Source organism: Salvia hispanica, chromosome 6 (genome assembly GCF_023119035.1).
Source record: "Salvia hispanica cultivar TCC Black 2014 chromosome 6, UniMelb_Shisp_WGS_1.0, whole genome shotgun sequence".
Lineage (NCBI taxonomy): Eukaryota > Viridiplantae > Streptophyta > Magnoliopsida > Lamiales > Lamiaceae > Salvia > Salvia hispanica.
The window spans coordinates 1534758-1551980 of record NC_062970.1 but is presented as its reverse complement, the minus strand read 5'-3'; the positions used below and the strand labels follow the sequence as shown (position 1 = coordinate 1551980).

The following is a 17223-nucleotide window of genomic DNA, read 5'->3' as shown; positions in this document are numbered from 1 at the left end:
TTTAACTAAAAAAATAACTTTCAGTTTTATAATTAAATATACAAATTATATATTAAATTTTTAATATAATAATTGATAAATAAATTAAAAACTTCAAATTAACTACAAAAATATTTTAATTTCTAAAACATGCATTAAAATTCCACGAAATATCTCAAATATTAGTATTTGATCATGTTTATGATTGAGTTTAAGCATATATCTAAAATATATCATAATTAAATGTTCTACATTGTATGAATGTTAGTAATTTTAATCATTAATTATTGGATTAATCGCATGTTAATATTATCGGTAGCAACCCGATTAACCCGATGGGCTAGCCCGAAACCCGAGCTTTTAGGGTTAGGGTTGAGCTGTTATAACCCGAAAGAAATCACAACCCGATTAGCCCGCACCCGATTGCCCCGCAACTGAGTAGGGTTGGCAAAAAACACGACAGGCCGGCCCGATTGACATTCCTGGATAACATTACTCCCATTATTTATTATGGAATTTAAATCAATTTTATAAAAAAAATTCAAAATTTTCATTTTCTTATTGAAACTTGTGCTCAAATGTGAGTTTTCAATGGTTTAGTGCTTGAATTATGGTTGTTATGAATCTCAATAAGTTTGAACAGAAGATGGAAAAGTTACATCTGCATTTAGGGTTGAAGTTAGTGTAGTTATTGTATATTAATTGGGCTCTAATTTAGGCTTATAATGTTAATTAAAATTTGGGCTCTAGTAATGAATTTGAGCTTATAATGCATGATAAAATTTGGGCTCCAATAGCAAAATAGTAGTACTATAGAATTTTATATTTAATCTATGTAGTTTATACTTAACACTTTTACTCATATATTTTTTCAGATTTTTTGAATATTGAAATATAGTAATTTATGATATTTATTTTAGAAGTTTTTTTATTAATAAATGAAATTTAAATATCAAGTTATTTAATATTTCTTTATTTCTCTTGATAGTATATTGCAATATTGTTTGGAATTTTTGTTTAATATTTAGTGGGCTTTTTGGAAGTTATTGTATATTGTTTGGAATTTTTGGATTTTGGAGTATAATTTTGATTTCAAATAGTAGTATTATAAAACTATGTAATGTAGTACATCTTTCTTGATTAAATATAGTTTTTAATTTGAATTTTTAATTTATTGGACTCTATATAATATATATATATATATTTACTTTTAAAATTATTTTTTCAATAAGTAATTAAGTCTATATATAGTTAGAATTGAGTTAACTTTGATTTACTATGTGTTAGTTTCTTGATGTTAGATCGCACACTTGGTGTTACTTCTACTCAAGAGGGAAAATAAATTTTTGAAGTCTTTTTAATAAGTAATTAAATTCATAGTATATAGTTAGAATTGAGTTGACTTTGATTACTCATATTTCTCTTTTTAGATTTACTCATATTTCTATTCTTTTTACTTCTCAAAAATTTGAAATATGTTTCTATTAAATTCAAATGTGGCTAAATCAAGTAATTATGAAATACTAATAAATGATGATATAAAGTGAAACTAAATTAATATCATTATCATAAAGAACAATATGGCATAACATTAATATGTGTTGTGTACTTTTATTTGACTACTACTATTTATTAAATTTTATATAATATGTTTTTATTGTTTGACTACTACTACTTATTCATTCAAATAGTTGGCTTTTTTTATTCTTTTGTAAATAGTAGTATTACATTTTTCTTTATTTGTACTATGTCTTATTCTATTTCATCTACACATCTCCTCTTTTGTTATTTATTTTAATTTATACTATACTCATATCAAATATTCAAATAGTATACAATCATCTACTAAAATATGAAATGTTGTTGAGAGTGGGTTGAGAAAAGTACAATTGTACAAATATTTTGTTGTTGTTGTTTATAATATTACAAATACTTATTTTAATTAGTTCTTATATGTAAATATATTTTTATATTTTTTTACTCTATATTTATTTTAAGTTAATATATATTCATTATTTAAAAATCTTTTGTCCCGCGTGTGTGTTAACACTAGTTATAGTTTCAAAATGCACTCATATTTAGATGAGTTTTTATATGGGACTTAGAGATTTTTTTCTACTATTTTCTTTCCTTTTCTTTTCATTTGTCTGCTTTTTTTCGTTGATTATTTATTTTATATTTTTGCCTCCTCTTGAAATCTAGTACTCCGATTGTATAATCTTATTAAGTTTAGTTAATTATTACTATTAATTTAATTAAAAACAAATGTTGTGTACTTAATTAAAAACAAATTTTTTTAACAGAATTCTTTTATTTCATTTATGCAATTTATATTGTAGCTATATGCATATCATAATTTTGAAAGTATATGTATTGGAGACTAATAAAGTAAATACTGTAATGAATTAAAAATTGTGAAATTATGAATAATGTATGTCCGACTTAATTGTGATCCATGTATTGTTGATGCTATTGCGCTCTGGCTTAAAACTCAATAAAGACTTGCTAAAATTGGTCTTTGCCGGAGAGCTGCGGCGGCCGAGGTGGATGAGTAGAGGCTAAGGAATGGAGTTTGTGAACGTGAGACTTAATGGACTATATCTGAATAATGGTGTCTTGGGCTTGGATTTGTTCAGCCCTATGACTTATTAATTCTGGGCCCAAAGCTTTAGGCCCGGTTGGTCGTTGCCTTACTCTCTAGAGTGGCTGGATTGCTGCCACGTTGCAACTCCACGCAAATCGCCCCTCCTCGCCGTTGGATGTTGAGTGTGTTAGTTTTGTGAGTAATAACTGAGGAGTCTCTTAGACTCTCTCATTCATTCTAGACTACACACTCTCTCTCTCTCTGGCGATTTTTCTAGGGTTTCCATTCTTCGTCTGAGATCTTCTCTTCGAGTGTTTCTCTGAGCCTTTCAGAGTGTTTCAACCGGTGAAATCACTAGCAGAGGTTACCTCTTCGGTGGCCTTGCAAAGTCTAGCGCTAGGTCTAACTTGTTTGTTAGATCTGCTAAGTTGGAGGCGATATCATTGTGTTCTTGTGAGGATCTGTGAGTTCGTGAGTATTAGAGAGGTTCTCTCAGTGAAAAGGGGGTTGTGCGTGTTGAGACGGTAACGTTGGTAGCAATTGTAGCGGAGCAGATTTGCAATATCAAGTAGGTGGAAAGAATTAAATCATGCGGAAGTCAATGGAAACGGTCCGGGCCAGTGGTCTTATCGAGAGCCATGCAGAAATGTATGGGGACACCGAACCGCCGTTATTCACATGTTTTGTCCTCAAATATGCCCAATGAGCAGAAACCGAACGCCCAAAAGGTTTAGCTTAAAATGTTGACGTGATACATGAAAACTAGACGTAATTTATTTATAGCATAAGTTTTGTAGTGATTGATAAACTCTCTTCATTTTAATTGTAAACTAAATATAAAAAGGAAAAATAGAAACTTTATTTGGGATAAGACCGAAACTTGAAGTGTTTAGTAAATATAGCCGATAAAGTTAGTATTCAAATACTGTAGCTACTTTAATGACAAAACTAAAGATTAAAAACTAATAATCGGATTAACCTTTAAAATTACGATTATTGGCCTAGTGTTGTATATCTAAAAGATTGAATTTTACGTGACAAAATTGAAATTTGGGCCAGCAAGAGATAAGCTTATTCAAATCAACTAGTAGCCTAAATTTAAAGAGATAAAACGTGCTGCAAACCAAAATAGTACTACTATGTACTCATTTATTATTCAAGTTGACTGCACACATTAATTTAATGAGTTTAAATATATGTGGTCCTAAAGATGAGTTCAAATTGACAAATGCATAAATAGGTGAGAGAATATATCAGCTCAAATGTTCATGAGCTAACTCATGTTATTTTAGATTGTATTTTATCTCAAATAGTTACAAGTTTTTTCGGCCAAAGAGTATGAATGGTATTATTGGTCTGAGTCTGACCATATATTTTATATTATTCACCTATTGAAATTCGTAAGAGCCATTTATTATAACACTTGCAATTAATTTATTAAATGTTCTTTTGTCAAAATATGACACTCTAAAATATATGCGGGCGGTGCAATATTTAAAAACATATAGTACTATTATCAATGGGGGAGCATTAGGGTGCAACACGAGATTGGTGCTACGTTGTCACTTTAAAAAGGTTGTCATCTTAATATAATTCATTATCAATATTATTATTATTAATGCATATATTATCAATGTTATTATGTGTCCTGTGAGATTTTTAGGCCTAATTGAGAACTAAAATCCATTTTCAGCCACTTATTCACAATTTTCGCGCGATGCGATGTCAACTACAGAGACATTATGTCAACTACGATGTCAACATCAAACATTATTTATGTCAAATATTATGTCAACAACAACATTTTACAAATAATTGATGTCAACAATAAATATTTTCACGTCAACGACCTATATTATTGACATATAATTGACATGGATTGTACACATAGTTGACATTATATGTGTATAATTGACATGAATTGTATACGTGGTTGACATGGATTGCACACATAGTTGACATTATATGCGTATAGTTGACATGAATTGTATATGCAGTTGACATGGATTATACACATAGTTGACATTATATGTGTGTAGTTGACAAAATTTTTTTTAAAAAAAATTAATAAAAATCTTTAAAAAATTAAAATTAAAAAAAAGAGTATTTATTGAATAAAATGTACTATGAAATTACCATTCTGTCGTTTCATAACTAATTAATCTAAAAATATTTTTCACGTGGCAAATTCGGAACCACTCATTTAACAAAAATGAGTGTAATTCTCGGTCTAAAAGTTCTCGATTGATCAACAGCCATGTTATTATTTAATTTAATAAATGAAAATAAATAGATTTATTTAAACAAGGCAAAGAGGGGAATTTTGCAGGGGTCAGCTTCTTGTTAATGACGAAGTCCACCGACACCACAAAACACAACTAGAATTTCTTCTCTCCTTCTTCACATGCTTATATCAATCAATCAATCATTCCACCACTGAAATCACAAAAATTAAGCTCAAATTCCTGCAGAAATGGGGGATTTCAGATCCAAATCGTACAAAAACGAGCAGCTCGACAGCTCCTACGGCTACTACGGCCCCAATTTCGGCGACAGCAATGCCAATTTCAAGCCGAATCCAAACCCTAGCGGGATGCAGGATCTGCGGTGCTACAGCGCGTCGTACGCCTCCTCCTCCAACGGCCAGCTCGACATCGTCGTGGCCGGCGGCGGCGGCGGCGGAGGAGAGCAGTGGAAGTTCAAAAAGGGGAAGTCAACGAATGCGGCGGATGCGAGAAGCTGGACTCTGACTGATCCGGAGCTGCAGAGGAAGAAGAGAGTTGCGAGCTACAAGGCTTACACGGTCGAGGGGAAAGTGAAGGGATCGTTTAAGAAGAGCTTTAGGTGGATCAAGGAGAGGTATACTCTCATGGTCTATGGCTATAGGTGAATGTATTCATCTGTTTCTCTCTCTATATGTATACGTGTATGTATTGTGTTTGCCTAAATTGGTTGTTGAACCTCTGGATTTTGATATTGGTGATTAATTGAGCTTCATTTTGGGGTATGGATTTGAAATTTGATTGTGATTTGTATTGAGTTTGCTGAGCTAAATCGAATTGAATGATTCTGAGTCAAATGTTGCTGATCAGAGACTGGCATTGTGTGAAAATGTTGATTTGAATGGATGAATATCGGTGGATTCGGATGATCACGAATGATTCGAGAGGCTGTCAAAACCTTAGCTGTTTTAGATTGTAGTTAAGCTTAGTTTGATTTGCTTTAAAAGTGGAAGGTGTTGGTATCTTTTTGCTCTCTGGTTATGGTATATTTGTGAGATTATGATGTTTTGGAATGGAAAGTTAGCTTCTTTTCAAGTGTGGTATCTGAATTCTGTGTAGAAAATCTATCTTGGTGTTCTTCTTAAGTTTGCATTCTACTTGAAGAAGATCAGATCAGAACTGTTGATTTTGTCTGAAATAGGAATGTTACCGCGCTTCCTAGTTGGCGTTGCTTGTGTCGTCTTCTGGTTTTGTAGTTGAAGCCGTTGATTTTGAGGAGATGCTAGTGATAATGACCCCCTTCTCTAGGGAAAGTTAGCATCTTTTTCAAGTGTAGTATCAGAATTCTTTACTGAAAATATGTTTTAGACTTTTAGTTCTTTGTCCAAGATAGCTCATTTCTTGGATTTCTTTTTTATGTTTTCCTTCTACTTGAAGTAGCATGAAGAGTTTACCTCTTCTCCTTCACCAGATCAGAACTATTATCGTTTTCTGAAATAGGATTGTCGTCGCGCTTCCTAGTTGGCGTTGTGTGTGCATTCTTCTGGTTTATACCGTGTTTCGTAATCTTAAGTCGTTGGTTTTGAGGAGATGCTAGTAATCATCAACCTTGTCTGTGGATTTTTATTGAACTTTTACCTTTCTTGATCATGCTTTCTTGTTTTTGTTCTTTTGCTCTTCAACTTCGAGTTCACTACTAGTTAATGTTGAGCCGTTGCATAAATATAAGAAATCAACAAATCAATCCAACCTATTTTCAACCAGGCAAAACATATGTTAAGAAAAATAAAATCATCAAACAAATTCAAAATTATTTATTAAAGTAAAATTGTAAATCAACTTAGATTATTTTATGCATCCATTGTAAAGAAGTAGTAATATTCCTAACTTCACATGTTGGGGACCAATTAGTATAAAAAAAATCAGATTTTTAGGGTAGTAAAATAGTGATCGAGTGTGTTATGAATGGAATAAGGAGATGACTTTGTGAAACTCAATACACGCAGTAACAAAAGTTCTCTGTTCATAAATATATATTTCCAAAATAATAAACCAAACTTTTTACCAAATAGTTATCTTTAATTTGGTAATCCATGCTATATGATGAAAATAGATTGAATGAGACTATGGGAGATAATTTACGTGGATAAAAATGTTAAATAGTGGAAGTGATTTAATTTCATAATCATAGGACCTAGCTAAAATTATTTTTAAAACTACATTAATACCTTTATAATGATATTGCAAAATGGTTGTGTGACTATATATGTGTGTGCACGGGGGGCTTTTTGTATTTGCAAAGCACTTGTAACTTACTTTGAATGCATTATTTCTGCATTTAAATAGAAGAGGAAGTGCACTACATCTTTACCAACATGAATTTGGTTAACTAGCAACAGCTGAAGCAATACATTACAAACTAGTAAAACCTTGCTTACAACTCTCAAAAGGAGCCAAAACCTAAAAAATTACTTTTCATGGAAATGAGACATTTACAAACTTATTAATTGAATAAAAGAAGAAAGATTAAAGTTAGTTCCCTTATTGAAGAAGGTGTCTCTCCTTAGCCAAAATCCAATCCCTATCCCTCTGTCTTCCTCAGTGAGCTGCAGCCATTGGAGTCCTCGGACTGGGCAGTCCCATGTACGAAACTCTAGGAGAAAGTCGAAGCTTTGGACTAGGCCGGGGTGATGGGATCGGCCCATAGTTGCCAATGCCTCCACTCACCACCCGAGGTGAAAGGTTCACCTGTTCAAGTGCTCGTGTTTGTAGCTCCGTTGGGTACTCCCTAACGCACCCGATCCTCGGCCCTGCCCCCGTGCTCCACTTGCACGACATACGCTTGGCAAAGCTGTATTCCAGCTTATTATCTTGATCACGTACTGGCTCCATCGATGGAACATCTTCAACGTGTGTCGTGGCGTTTTCTTGCTGGCTGAGGCTGCCCTGTGATGCGTTCTCCTCGTTCGCACCACTCATGACAGGAGGACGGTCATCATCCGTCGCGCATCTCTGCACCAACACATGAAACACCCAAGTTTAGTACTATGTCATATCACACCACATCATATATGATCGGAAAATGTGAGGCCGGGTATTTACCTTGACGTCTGAAAGATCGACAGAGTGCTCCTCGAGGAAGCTTATGAACTCTCTGAAGTTTTCTTCTGTGGGAAGATAGTGGCCACTGTAAGGCCAAATTGCCTGCAGATGATCAGCAGCATTGTTAGATTACACGAAAAATCGCAGTGTACGTTTATCAAACGCCTTGTGTCAACTATGTTTACCTCAAGAACACCACCATGAGCCACCAATCTCCCAGCAGCTGTGATAGCTCCTCCAGCCAAGAAACTCGAGTGCTGGAAAAGGCCCTTCTTCTTTTGCCCGATGTACAGAGTTCTCGTCGTGCTGAGAACGAATATCCACTTTGACCCCTCGATGGTCTCCACCAACACACCACTTGCTTTGTACATAAGCTTCCCATCCTCAACCACGACCTCGTACGACTCCCTCTCCTTCTGTTGAAACAGAATCACAAAGACAACGGCTGAGTAAGTACGAGATCATCACCTCAATCTAAACAAACTTCGAATGACTAGAGACTTACTGGTCCTAGATAGGTGATGCATTGCTTTTGCAGGCTGGTCCTCGGGCATTTCTCGAGATTCACTTCCTTCCCGTCTCCAACGTCCAGCCAGTAGAAGAACGGCTGAGCGCTCTCGCTCTTGAACCACACATCATAGTAGAGATGCAAGTTGTGCCCATAGCGATGGCGTGGATCGATCTGCAGAGGAGTTTCGATAAGATCAGTACCCTAACTCAACATTATATCATAATTTGATAAATTCAAATCCAAAATTCATATATGTCAAAACTTACAGCTTCAAGCCAATGTTGAAGTGCAAGTTTTTGAGCCTTTTCATCCTTAGACAACCCCTTCCCCACCTGCAACACATTCAAACAATCAAAACCAATCTAAAACACACACACACATACACACATAGTCATGGAAGAATCAAAATGTATGTAGCAAAATCCAAAATCCAACCTTGGCAGCTCTGGTGCGCGCTCTAGCCCAACGCGAGACAGCAGTCTCCGGCTTCTCCACATCAAAGAACGACACAGAGCTCCGTTTCAAAGCTGCAAAGTCCAAGGCCTTCCACCTACACACATCAAAGAAACACCACTAGTCAACTCAGATCATCATCAAAACACACACAACATGAGAGAGGGCAATAAAAATTGATCAAGAAACACACACCATAGCTCCTCCACCACAACTGCACAATCAGCAAGGTTTCGCCTGGTCCGGTAGCTCTTGTACACCTTCTGGAGCTTCACCGCGGCCGCATCCAGCTCGCTGACCGGGCGCGGAGAGAACATTATAGCAGGCTCAGGGAGATCAATACAAGACTCCAACTTATCAGCAACACCCTCAACTGCCTCATCACCTTCTACTTTCCTTGAATCTTGAACTAAGCCCTTGAATGAAAGTGAGGTTTCAAGAACCAGTTTCTCAGGCTCACAATTCACCAATTTTATTGCATTCTTCCTGCTCATGGTGTTGAGCCCTTGTGATAAGGTCATGGCCACAGATTCTGATTTCCCCAAACAGTTTGTTCTTTGCTTTCTTGCACCCCCAAAATCAACACCTAAAGCCAAATTGAAAAGTCTATGGTCCTGAGACAAGCACTGAGAGAGGCAATCCAATTAAATCTCCCCCACCTACAACAATTATGTGATAGATACATGTCAACAACAAGAACACATTCAACCATAAATGAGTGTAATAAATTACTACACCGAAAAAACAAAACCCCAAATTTCATCCAAACACAATAGCAACAACATAAAAAAGCAGTCTTTATGATAAAATCACAATCTCTTACCAAAAAATGGAAGAGCCCTCAAGTCCCTTTTGGTGTGAGAAGGTATATGTGTTTATAGATAAGCAAATATCTTCTCTTTATGTGATATGTGGATGCAATTATGGTCTATATATATGTATCAAACCTTCTAATACGAATGACACGCGTACAAGAAGGGGAAGCTGGTTTGAATTCTTTCCCACGTATCAAAGTTTGACAGTGAGATGTTTGTTTCTGAATATTTTCTTGAAATGGGAATGCAGAAAAAAGAGAGAAAATGATGGGTCTGATTCAAAGATTTCTACCCACTTTCAAACGCACGAGGTTTGAGGCATTCAAAGATTGGATTTTTATTCCAGTGGAAAAGTTTTCTTTTCTCCTTTTTTGTTGCTGGAAACTCCAGCACTCACAGAAATATATGGAACACATTTCAAAGCAAGCTATATATATACATACAGATACAATAAAATTAAAATCTGAGTATAGTGTTGTTGAGGGATATTGGTCAAAGAAAGTAAGCCTTAGGCTGCTTCCATGAAGAGTCATCTACAATGAAAAAGATTGAATTTTTAGAAAATAGATTTCCTGTTTAAATTAGGGGAGAGAGTGAGAGATAATTTAGTTTTTTTGTTTGTGGAAATAAATGCAAGAGAGTCAACGAATTAATTTGTCAGTTGCGGGTGAACGTTGTTGTGATTCAAGAAACGCGCCAACGTGGAACGGCGACGTTTTGTGTTGGTTTGGCTACAATTCAATAGTCTTCACACACATTTCCATGGCAATATAAGTTTAAAAGTTTTGATATTGATAGTATTTTGTAGGATTATAAGGGCATTGACAACGGAGGTCGTACGTAGGGCTTGTCCCGTCACCTCGAACTAACGCGGAACATGCTTTGGTGACTCTCGAGTCTCGACTCGCTTTTGTTTGTTTGCTTTTGCGGTTGTTCGGAGCAATTTCATTTTATCCTATTATTTTTTTGGTAATTATATGAATAATATGTAAACACAAACTCCATATTTTATTTTATGCTATGGTGTATTAATTGAATATAGTTATATCATTTTGAATTTCAATCATGATATATAAGTACGGTAAGTGTGTAAACGTATTTGAATAATAATTATGAAAAAATAATAGTGCGGTTGATTACATTTGGATTGAGTTTATAAAGGAACTTGAGTTTATCAAAGTTAAAATTTTATTTAGTACTACTATTTATTAATATTATAGCATTGAATATATTTTATGCCACTTATTATGTAAAAGCTCTTATAATCACAATAAAATAATACTCCATACTACTCTACAAAATATTCTTTTAATTCAAATATTATAGTAATATAACTCATACCGAAATAAATTTATGGATCGACTCCATTGAATATACATTCAACACACAAAATGACAAATCGGTTTTCTCGATTAGATATTTTAATTTGTGTGTGGGCACATGCAATGCAAAAGATATTTGATAGTAGTAATTGATTTTGTAATAAATGAAGTGTACCAAACAAGGGTGGAGTACTAGCTTTTATGATAATGAATTATCGGTCAATTGATTCTAGTATCTTGAATTATTGAAAACTAGCTAGCTATCTTAACTATATATAAAACATTAATTACATGAAAACTTAATATTCTATACTATGAATAGTGGAGTAAGTAATTGTCACTAGTTTGGTTATTTGTTAGTTTTTGAATAAACTATGTATTGATCATAATGGTCAATAATTTATGGAGTAGTTTTGTTGGGAGATTATACGAAACTTCTTTTATTTGGGCGATGCATTGGAAAATGGAAGTACAATTAGCAGCCTAAAAGGTCGTATGCATTGAATTTATTTTTTCAAATTTATTAATTAGCTTCATATATTCTCTTTCGAAATACTAGAAGACTTCAAATAATATTCCAACCAATAGGTAGTCAAAAGAATAAATTCCAATATATAATCAATTCGTAAAGATCGAAATCATGTAAAAATAGTAGTGTTCTAATTTAGACTCAACTTTAGTTACTGTGCTAATGTTTGCGGCGAAAAGAGCTTGTTTGGTAGCATTATTAAATTAAAATTTAGATAGATAAGAAATTTTTAAAAAATAGAAATAAATAATATTAGTCTTATATACTACTACTATTATTGCTTGGTAATAAAAAAAATAATAGTAACTATTTATACAAGAATGTAGAATAGATTACACGTCGTGAGGGCAAGAAATTGTAAGCTAGAGAATTCCAACCGGGATTAATTTATTATCAATGAATGTCTAATCCATAAATTAATAAAATAAAATATTTCACTTGGTCATCAATCTACAAGTGACGTGTGAGACCAAATTTGCAAATGTATGAATATTGATCATCAAAACCTTACGTGTGTAAGCCTTTTATCGTATATTGTAGATTTTCAGAGTATTATGCGATTGATAAATAAAAAAGTAGTTGACTTATGTAATTAAATACCAAATTATTTAACTTCAATATCAATTTTAAACAAGTGGGTTTGCTCTGAATGCGATTAATTAGGCCCCCAATTTGAAACTCTTTGTTGCTGGCTTTTAATTAATGTATCAATTATATCAATATTCAAGAATCAAATTAGATATATTAGTGAATAGTGGATAGCAAGTCGGCATATATAAAATATACTAAAGTATATTATTGAAGTGCAAGTGACATCAGTCAAAAAAATATGCCTGGATATTATCAAAAAAATATATTCTTTCTCAACTTTAGAATATCTTCAAATACATTATTATTATGTACATATATAATTCATTTATCTGAAATTATTTATATAAATATTAATTTATACAATAATTAAATTGTGTGGAGCCAAATAATATTTTTTTGTAACAACTGATATAGTACAACATGCGAAATTTAATTTGAATATATAACAAAAATAAATTTATATACTATAGTAACCAAAATGAAATACACACACAACAAAATGATTATTTTCTTTTAATGTGGGAAGAGGAAGACTACTTTGAAAATGGCGTCGATGAGTGTGTTTGAAGACATTGACTAATAAATATTGAAGTCAAAATTTTCAACTCGATCAATGTATGATGGAAAAGTAGTGAATGCAACAAAGTAATTAACTACACGTTATACATAAACGATTATTTCATATATTGTGTGCATTATTGGTTAATCACAATGTAATTAGCATTAATTTTTTATAAATTATGTTGAGTTAGACTTAGTTATTTGATGGTCATGCAACTACCTACTACAACTTTTTTCAACGCGTTCAACTTAGGTAGGAAAAGTAGTACTAAATGTAACAGTAGTAATTCAGTAACTACACGTTACATGAATGATTATTTCTTAATATCGATTTTTGGTTAATCATTTGAATTAGTATAATTTTTACTATAAATTACTTTGAGTTACACGGTTGATTGTCATGCACTATCATACTATGAATTTGATGGGAAAGAAGCTGTGACCTAATTTAAACCTTAGATAATTCGACGCCAGTATTAACATAAAATATGGAGTACTTCATATTTGCCGATTGAAAACTTTCAAATACGAAATAAACCCACAAGTAACCATGTATATAAATGAATAAATACATAAATCATTTATTAGATGCGATATCACTAAAAACTTTATTTCAATTGCAACTTATAACGAGAGATCATATATATATAGAGAGAGAGAGGAGTGATGAATGTTTAACTAATTTTAAGTGTATAACTAGAGAATAAATCTCAGCCACACATCTTAATACTCCAAATTAATCTTATGGCTTGACTATTTTTACATATTTTAATTAAAAAGGGCATTTTTGGAAACCATATTCTATAAGAAATTCACGCTAAATCCAGATCTTGCTGCAACAAAATCATCCAGATTTTTGGCGACGCCGTCCTCCGCTCCGCCACCGATAAACCTCCATGCTCGCGCCTCACCTTCTTGTTCTCATCTTCCATCTCCTACAACTTCATCTCCATCTACGCCATCACTAGCGTCTTGCGCAACAACAAGAGAATCATCTTCTTCCTTGACGGAGTCCATCGCTCAATATGATGCAACAAAACTTATGCAGATTTGCTACAATCTCCATCGCTCATGCTCATGTTCAACAATCACATCTTGCAAAATATTCATCTCAAGAGCTAATTTCCTCATCTTAATTGTTGATTTCACGATCTACTATATCAATTTTCTTGCAAGAGATGATTTCTCCATCATCAATTGTTAATTTCAGGATCTGCTATATCAATTTTCATCGCAAAGTTGATTTCTCCATCGCTAATACTCGATTTCATGATATGCTAATTCAGGATTCCATCGCAAGAGTTGATTTTTCTATCTCATGAATTTGTGAGACGATCAAAGATGGTGCAATGTAAGACAAAATTGGTTCACTTTACCTTCATTACAGTTCGCTCGTATAAACGCATATGAAGCATATGTTGGTGTTAGTATTTAATGAAAAATGTTTTGAGTGCTTAAACATGTAATCACAATATACTATACTATAAAGACAATACACTTCACTCTAAAGGCAGTATACTTCACTATAAAACCCATACAAAATTGTACACACAATATACTTCACTATAAAGTGAAAACAGTTCACGGTATACTACATCACTATAAACATGCATCACAAACACTTCACTCTAACCATGGAATGCCTCACTCTAAGCACATTTTACTTCACTAAAATGATAAAATATTGCACTATAAGCATGGATCACAAACACTTCACTCTAGCCATTGAATACTTCATTGTAGTCATTTTAGCGAAGTATATTGAGCATATAGTGATATATATTGTGCATATAGTGAAGTATGTTCAGCATGCCTTATAGTGTAATGATTTTCCACTTTAGTGAAGTATATTGAGCATATAGTGATGTATATTGTGCATATAGTGAAGTATATTCTGCATGTGTTTTAGTGTATTGTTTTTTTCATTTTAGTGAAGTATACTGAGCATATAGTGATGTATATTGTGCATATAGTAAAATATGTTCCGCATGCCTTATAGTGTATTGTTTTTCCATTTTAGTGAAGTATTTTCTGCATTCCTTATACTATAAACAAAATATTAATGTAAAATATGAACAAACTATTTAATGTAAATGAACTGAATACATTTTACAGTGAAAAAAATAGATATATATTATGAATTATATCACTTTGTACAATTGTTCATGAAATTTGTTGAAGTTCTCAATCATTTTTTCCACATCTATGTCCATATGTCTCTACAATCTTTAATCATAGATGTCAAAGTTTCATTCATGATCTGCTTCCGTTGTTCTATGTCTTTCTCTTCGTCTTTCATTAAGTATACCTGCAATTTTCGAAAATGTTAATAACAACATTCATTATAAAGGCAAACAATTCATTGCAATATATACATCACTATTAGCATAAAACACTTCACTATAAACACAGTATACTTGACTCAAATGCCAAAATGGTAAACTCAATATACTTCACTCTAACACAAGAATACTTCATTCTAAGCATGTTTTAATTCACTGAAATAAAAAAAAAAAAAAAAAACAAAGCACTTTAAGCATGGATGACAAACACTTCACTCTAACACTAGAATACTTCACTCTATGCATGTTTTAATTCATTGAAATGGAAAAACAAAGCACTTTAAGCATGGATGACAAACACTTCACTTTAAGCATATTTTAATACTAAAATGAAAAAACAAAGCACTTTAAGCATGGATACAAACACTTCACTCTAACACTGGAATACTTCACTCTAAGCATGTTTTACTTAACTGAAATGGAAAAACAAATCCATGTAAGAATGGATGACAGACACTTCACTCTAACCATGAAATACTTCACTCTAAGCATGTTTTACTTAACTGGAATGGAAAAACAAACCAATATAAGAATGGATGACAGACACTTCACTCTAACCATGAAATACTTCACTCTAAGCAAATTTTACTTCACTGAAATGGAAAAATAAAGCACTTTAAGCATGAATGACAAAACACTTCACTCTAACTATGGAATACTTCACTCTAAGCAAGTTTTACTTCACTGAAATGGAAAAATAAAGCACTTTAAGCATTGATCACAAACACTTCACTCTAACCATGAAATACTTCACTCTAAGCAAGTTTTACTTACTGAAATGGAAAAACAAAACACTTTAAGCATGAATCACAAACACTTCACTCTAACCATGAAATATTTCACTTTATGCATGTTTTACTTCACAGAAATGGAAAATCAGAACACTTTAAGCATGTATGACAAACACTTCACTCTAACACTGGAATACTTCACGCTAATCATGTTTTACTTAACCGAAATGGAAAAACAAATCAATATAAGAATGGATGACAGACACTTCACTCTAACCATGAAATACTTCACTCTAAGCATGTTTTACTTAACTGAAATGGAAAAACAAATCAATATAAGAATGGATGACAGACACTTCACTCTAACCATGAAATACTTCACTCTAAGCAAGTTTTACTTCACTGAAATGGAAAAATAAAGCACTTTAAGCATGAATGACAAACACTTCACTCTAACTATGAAATACTTCACTCTAAGTAAGTTTTACTTCACTGGAATGGAAAAATAAATCACTTTAAGCATGAATCACAAACACTTCACTCTAACCATGAAATATTTCACTCTATGCATGTTTTACTTCACTGAAATGGAAAATCAGAACACTTTTAAGCATGTATGACAAACACTTCACTCTAACACTGGAATACTTCACGCTAATCATGTTTTACATCACTGAAATGGAAAAAAAAAGCACTATAAGCATGGATGACAAACACTTCACTCTAATAATGGAATACTTCACGCTAATCATGTTTTACTTCACTGAAATGGAAAAACAAAGCACCATAAGCCTGGATGACAAACACTTCACTCTAACCATGGAATACTTCACACTAAGGTCGTTTTACTTCACTGAAATGAAAAAACAGAGCAATATAAGCATTGATCACAAACACTTCACTCTAACTATGAAATACTTCACTCTAAGCACGTTTTACTTCACTGAAATGAAAAAATAATGCACTATAAGCATGGATCACAAACACTTCACTCTAAACATGGAATACTTCACTCTAAACAAAATATACTTCACTCTACGCAAAATTTACATCACTCAACTGCAAAAATAGTATACTAATGCGTGAATATACTAGTACACTATAAACATAATATACTTCACTCAAATCTCAAATCAGTACACTCACATGCTAGTATACTAGTTCACTATAAACACAATATACATAACTCAAATGCCAAAATAGTACACTCACATTCCATATACAAGTTCACTATAAACAAAATATACTTCACTATAAACCTGATATAGATCGCTCAAATGAAAAAAAACAGTAAACTCCCATAGCAATATACTAGTTCACCATACATACAATATATTTCACTATAATCACAATATATATTGCTCAATGTTCAATGTAAATACAATATCCAAAACCAAAAATAAATTTCACTATAAATCCGTATAAGTTTACAGATATCTCACACAAATTCCTTGAATTGCAACATTTGCACACTGTTTTCT

The 17223-nt window shown here is 32.9% G+C and overlaps 2 protein-coding genes across 5 annotated transcripts; one reads left to right on the top strand and one right to left on the bottom strand.

The window, feature by feature from the left end:
• Positions 1-4884: 4884 nt before the first annotated feature.
• LOC125194445 lies at positions 4885-10542 on the top strand. 4 transcript variants are annotated; one of them, XM_048092665.1, is made up of 2 exons: positions 4885-5422; positions 10475-10542. In XM_048092665.1, the coding sequence occupies exons 1-2, from the start codon at positions 5037-5039 to the stop codon at positions 10533-10535; spliced, it is 447 nt and encodes a 148-aa protein (XP_047948622.1). In that variant the 5' UTR covers positions 4885-5036; the 3' UTR covers positions 10536-10542. The 4 variants fall into 4 exon arrangements, with proteins under 4 accessions (XP_047948622.1, XP_047948623.1, XP_047948625.1 ...); XM_048092666.1 differs by lacking the exon at positions 10475-10542 and adding an exon at positions 5987-6307; XM_048092668.1 differs by lacking the exon at positions 10475-10542 and adding an exon at positions 5953-6013.
• LOC125194444 (IQ domain-containing protein IQM4) lies at positions 7098-10061 on the bottom strand. The gene is made up of 8 exons (XM_048092664.1): positions 9675-10061; positions 9047-9510; positions 8834-8948; positions 8665-8730; positions 8393-8569; positions 8073-8303; positions 7888-7989; positions 7098-7797 (listed from the first exon to the last, which is right to left on the bottom strand). The coding sequence occupies exons 2-8, from the start codon at positions 9370-9372 to the stop codon at positions 7384-7386; spliced, it is 1431 nt and encodes a 476-aa protein (XP_047948621.1). The 5' UTR covers positions 9373-9510; positions 9675-10061; the 3' UTR covers positions 7098-7383.
• Positions 10543-17223: the final 6681 nt, after the last annotated feature.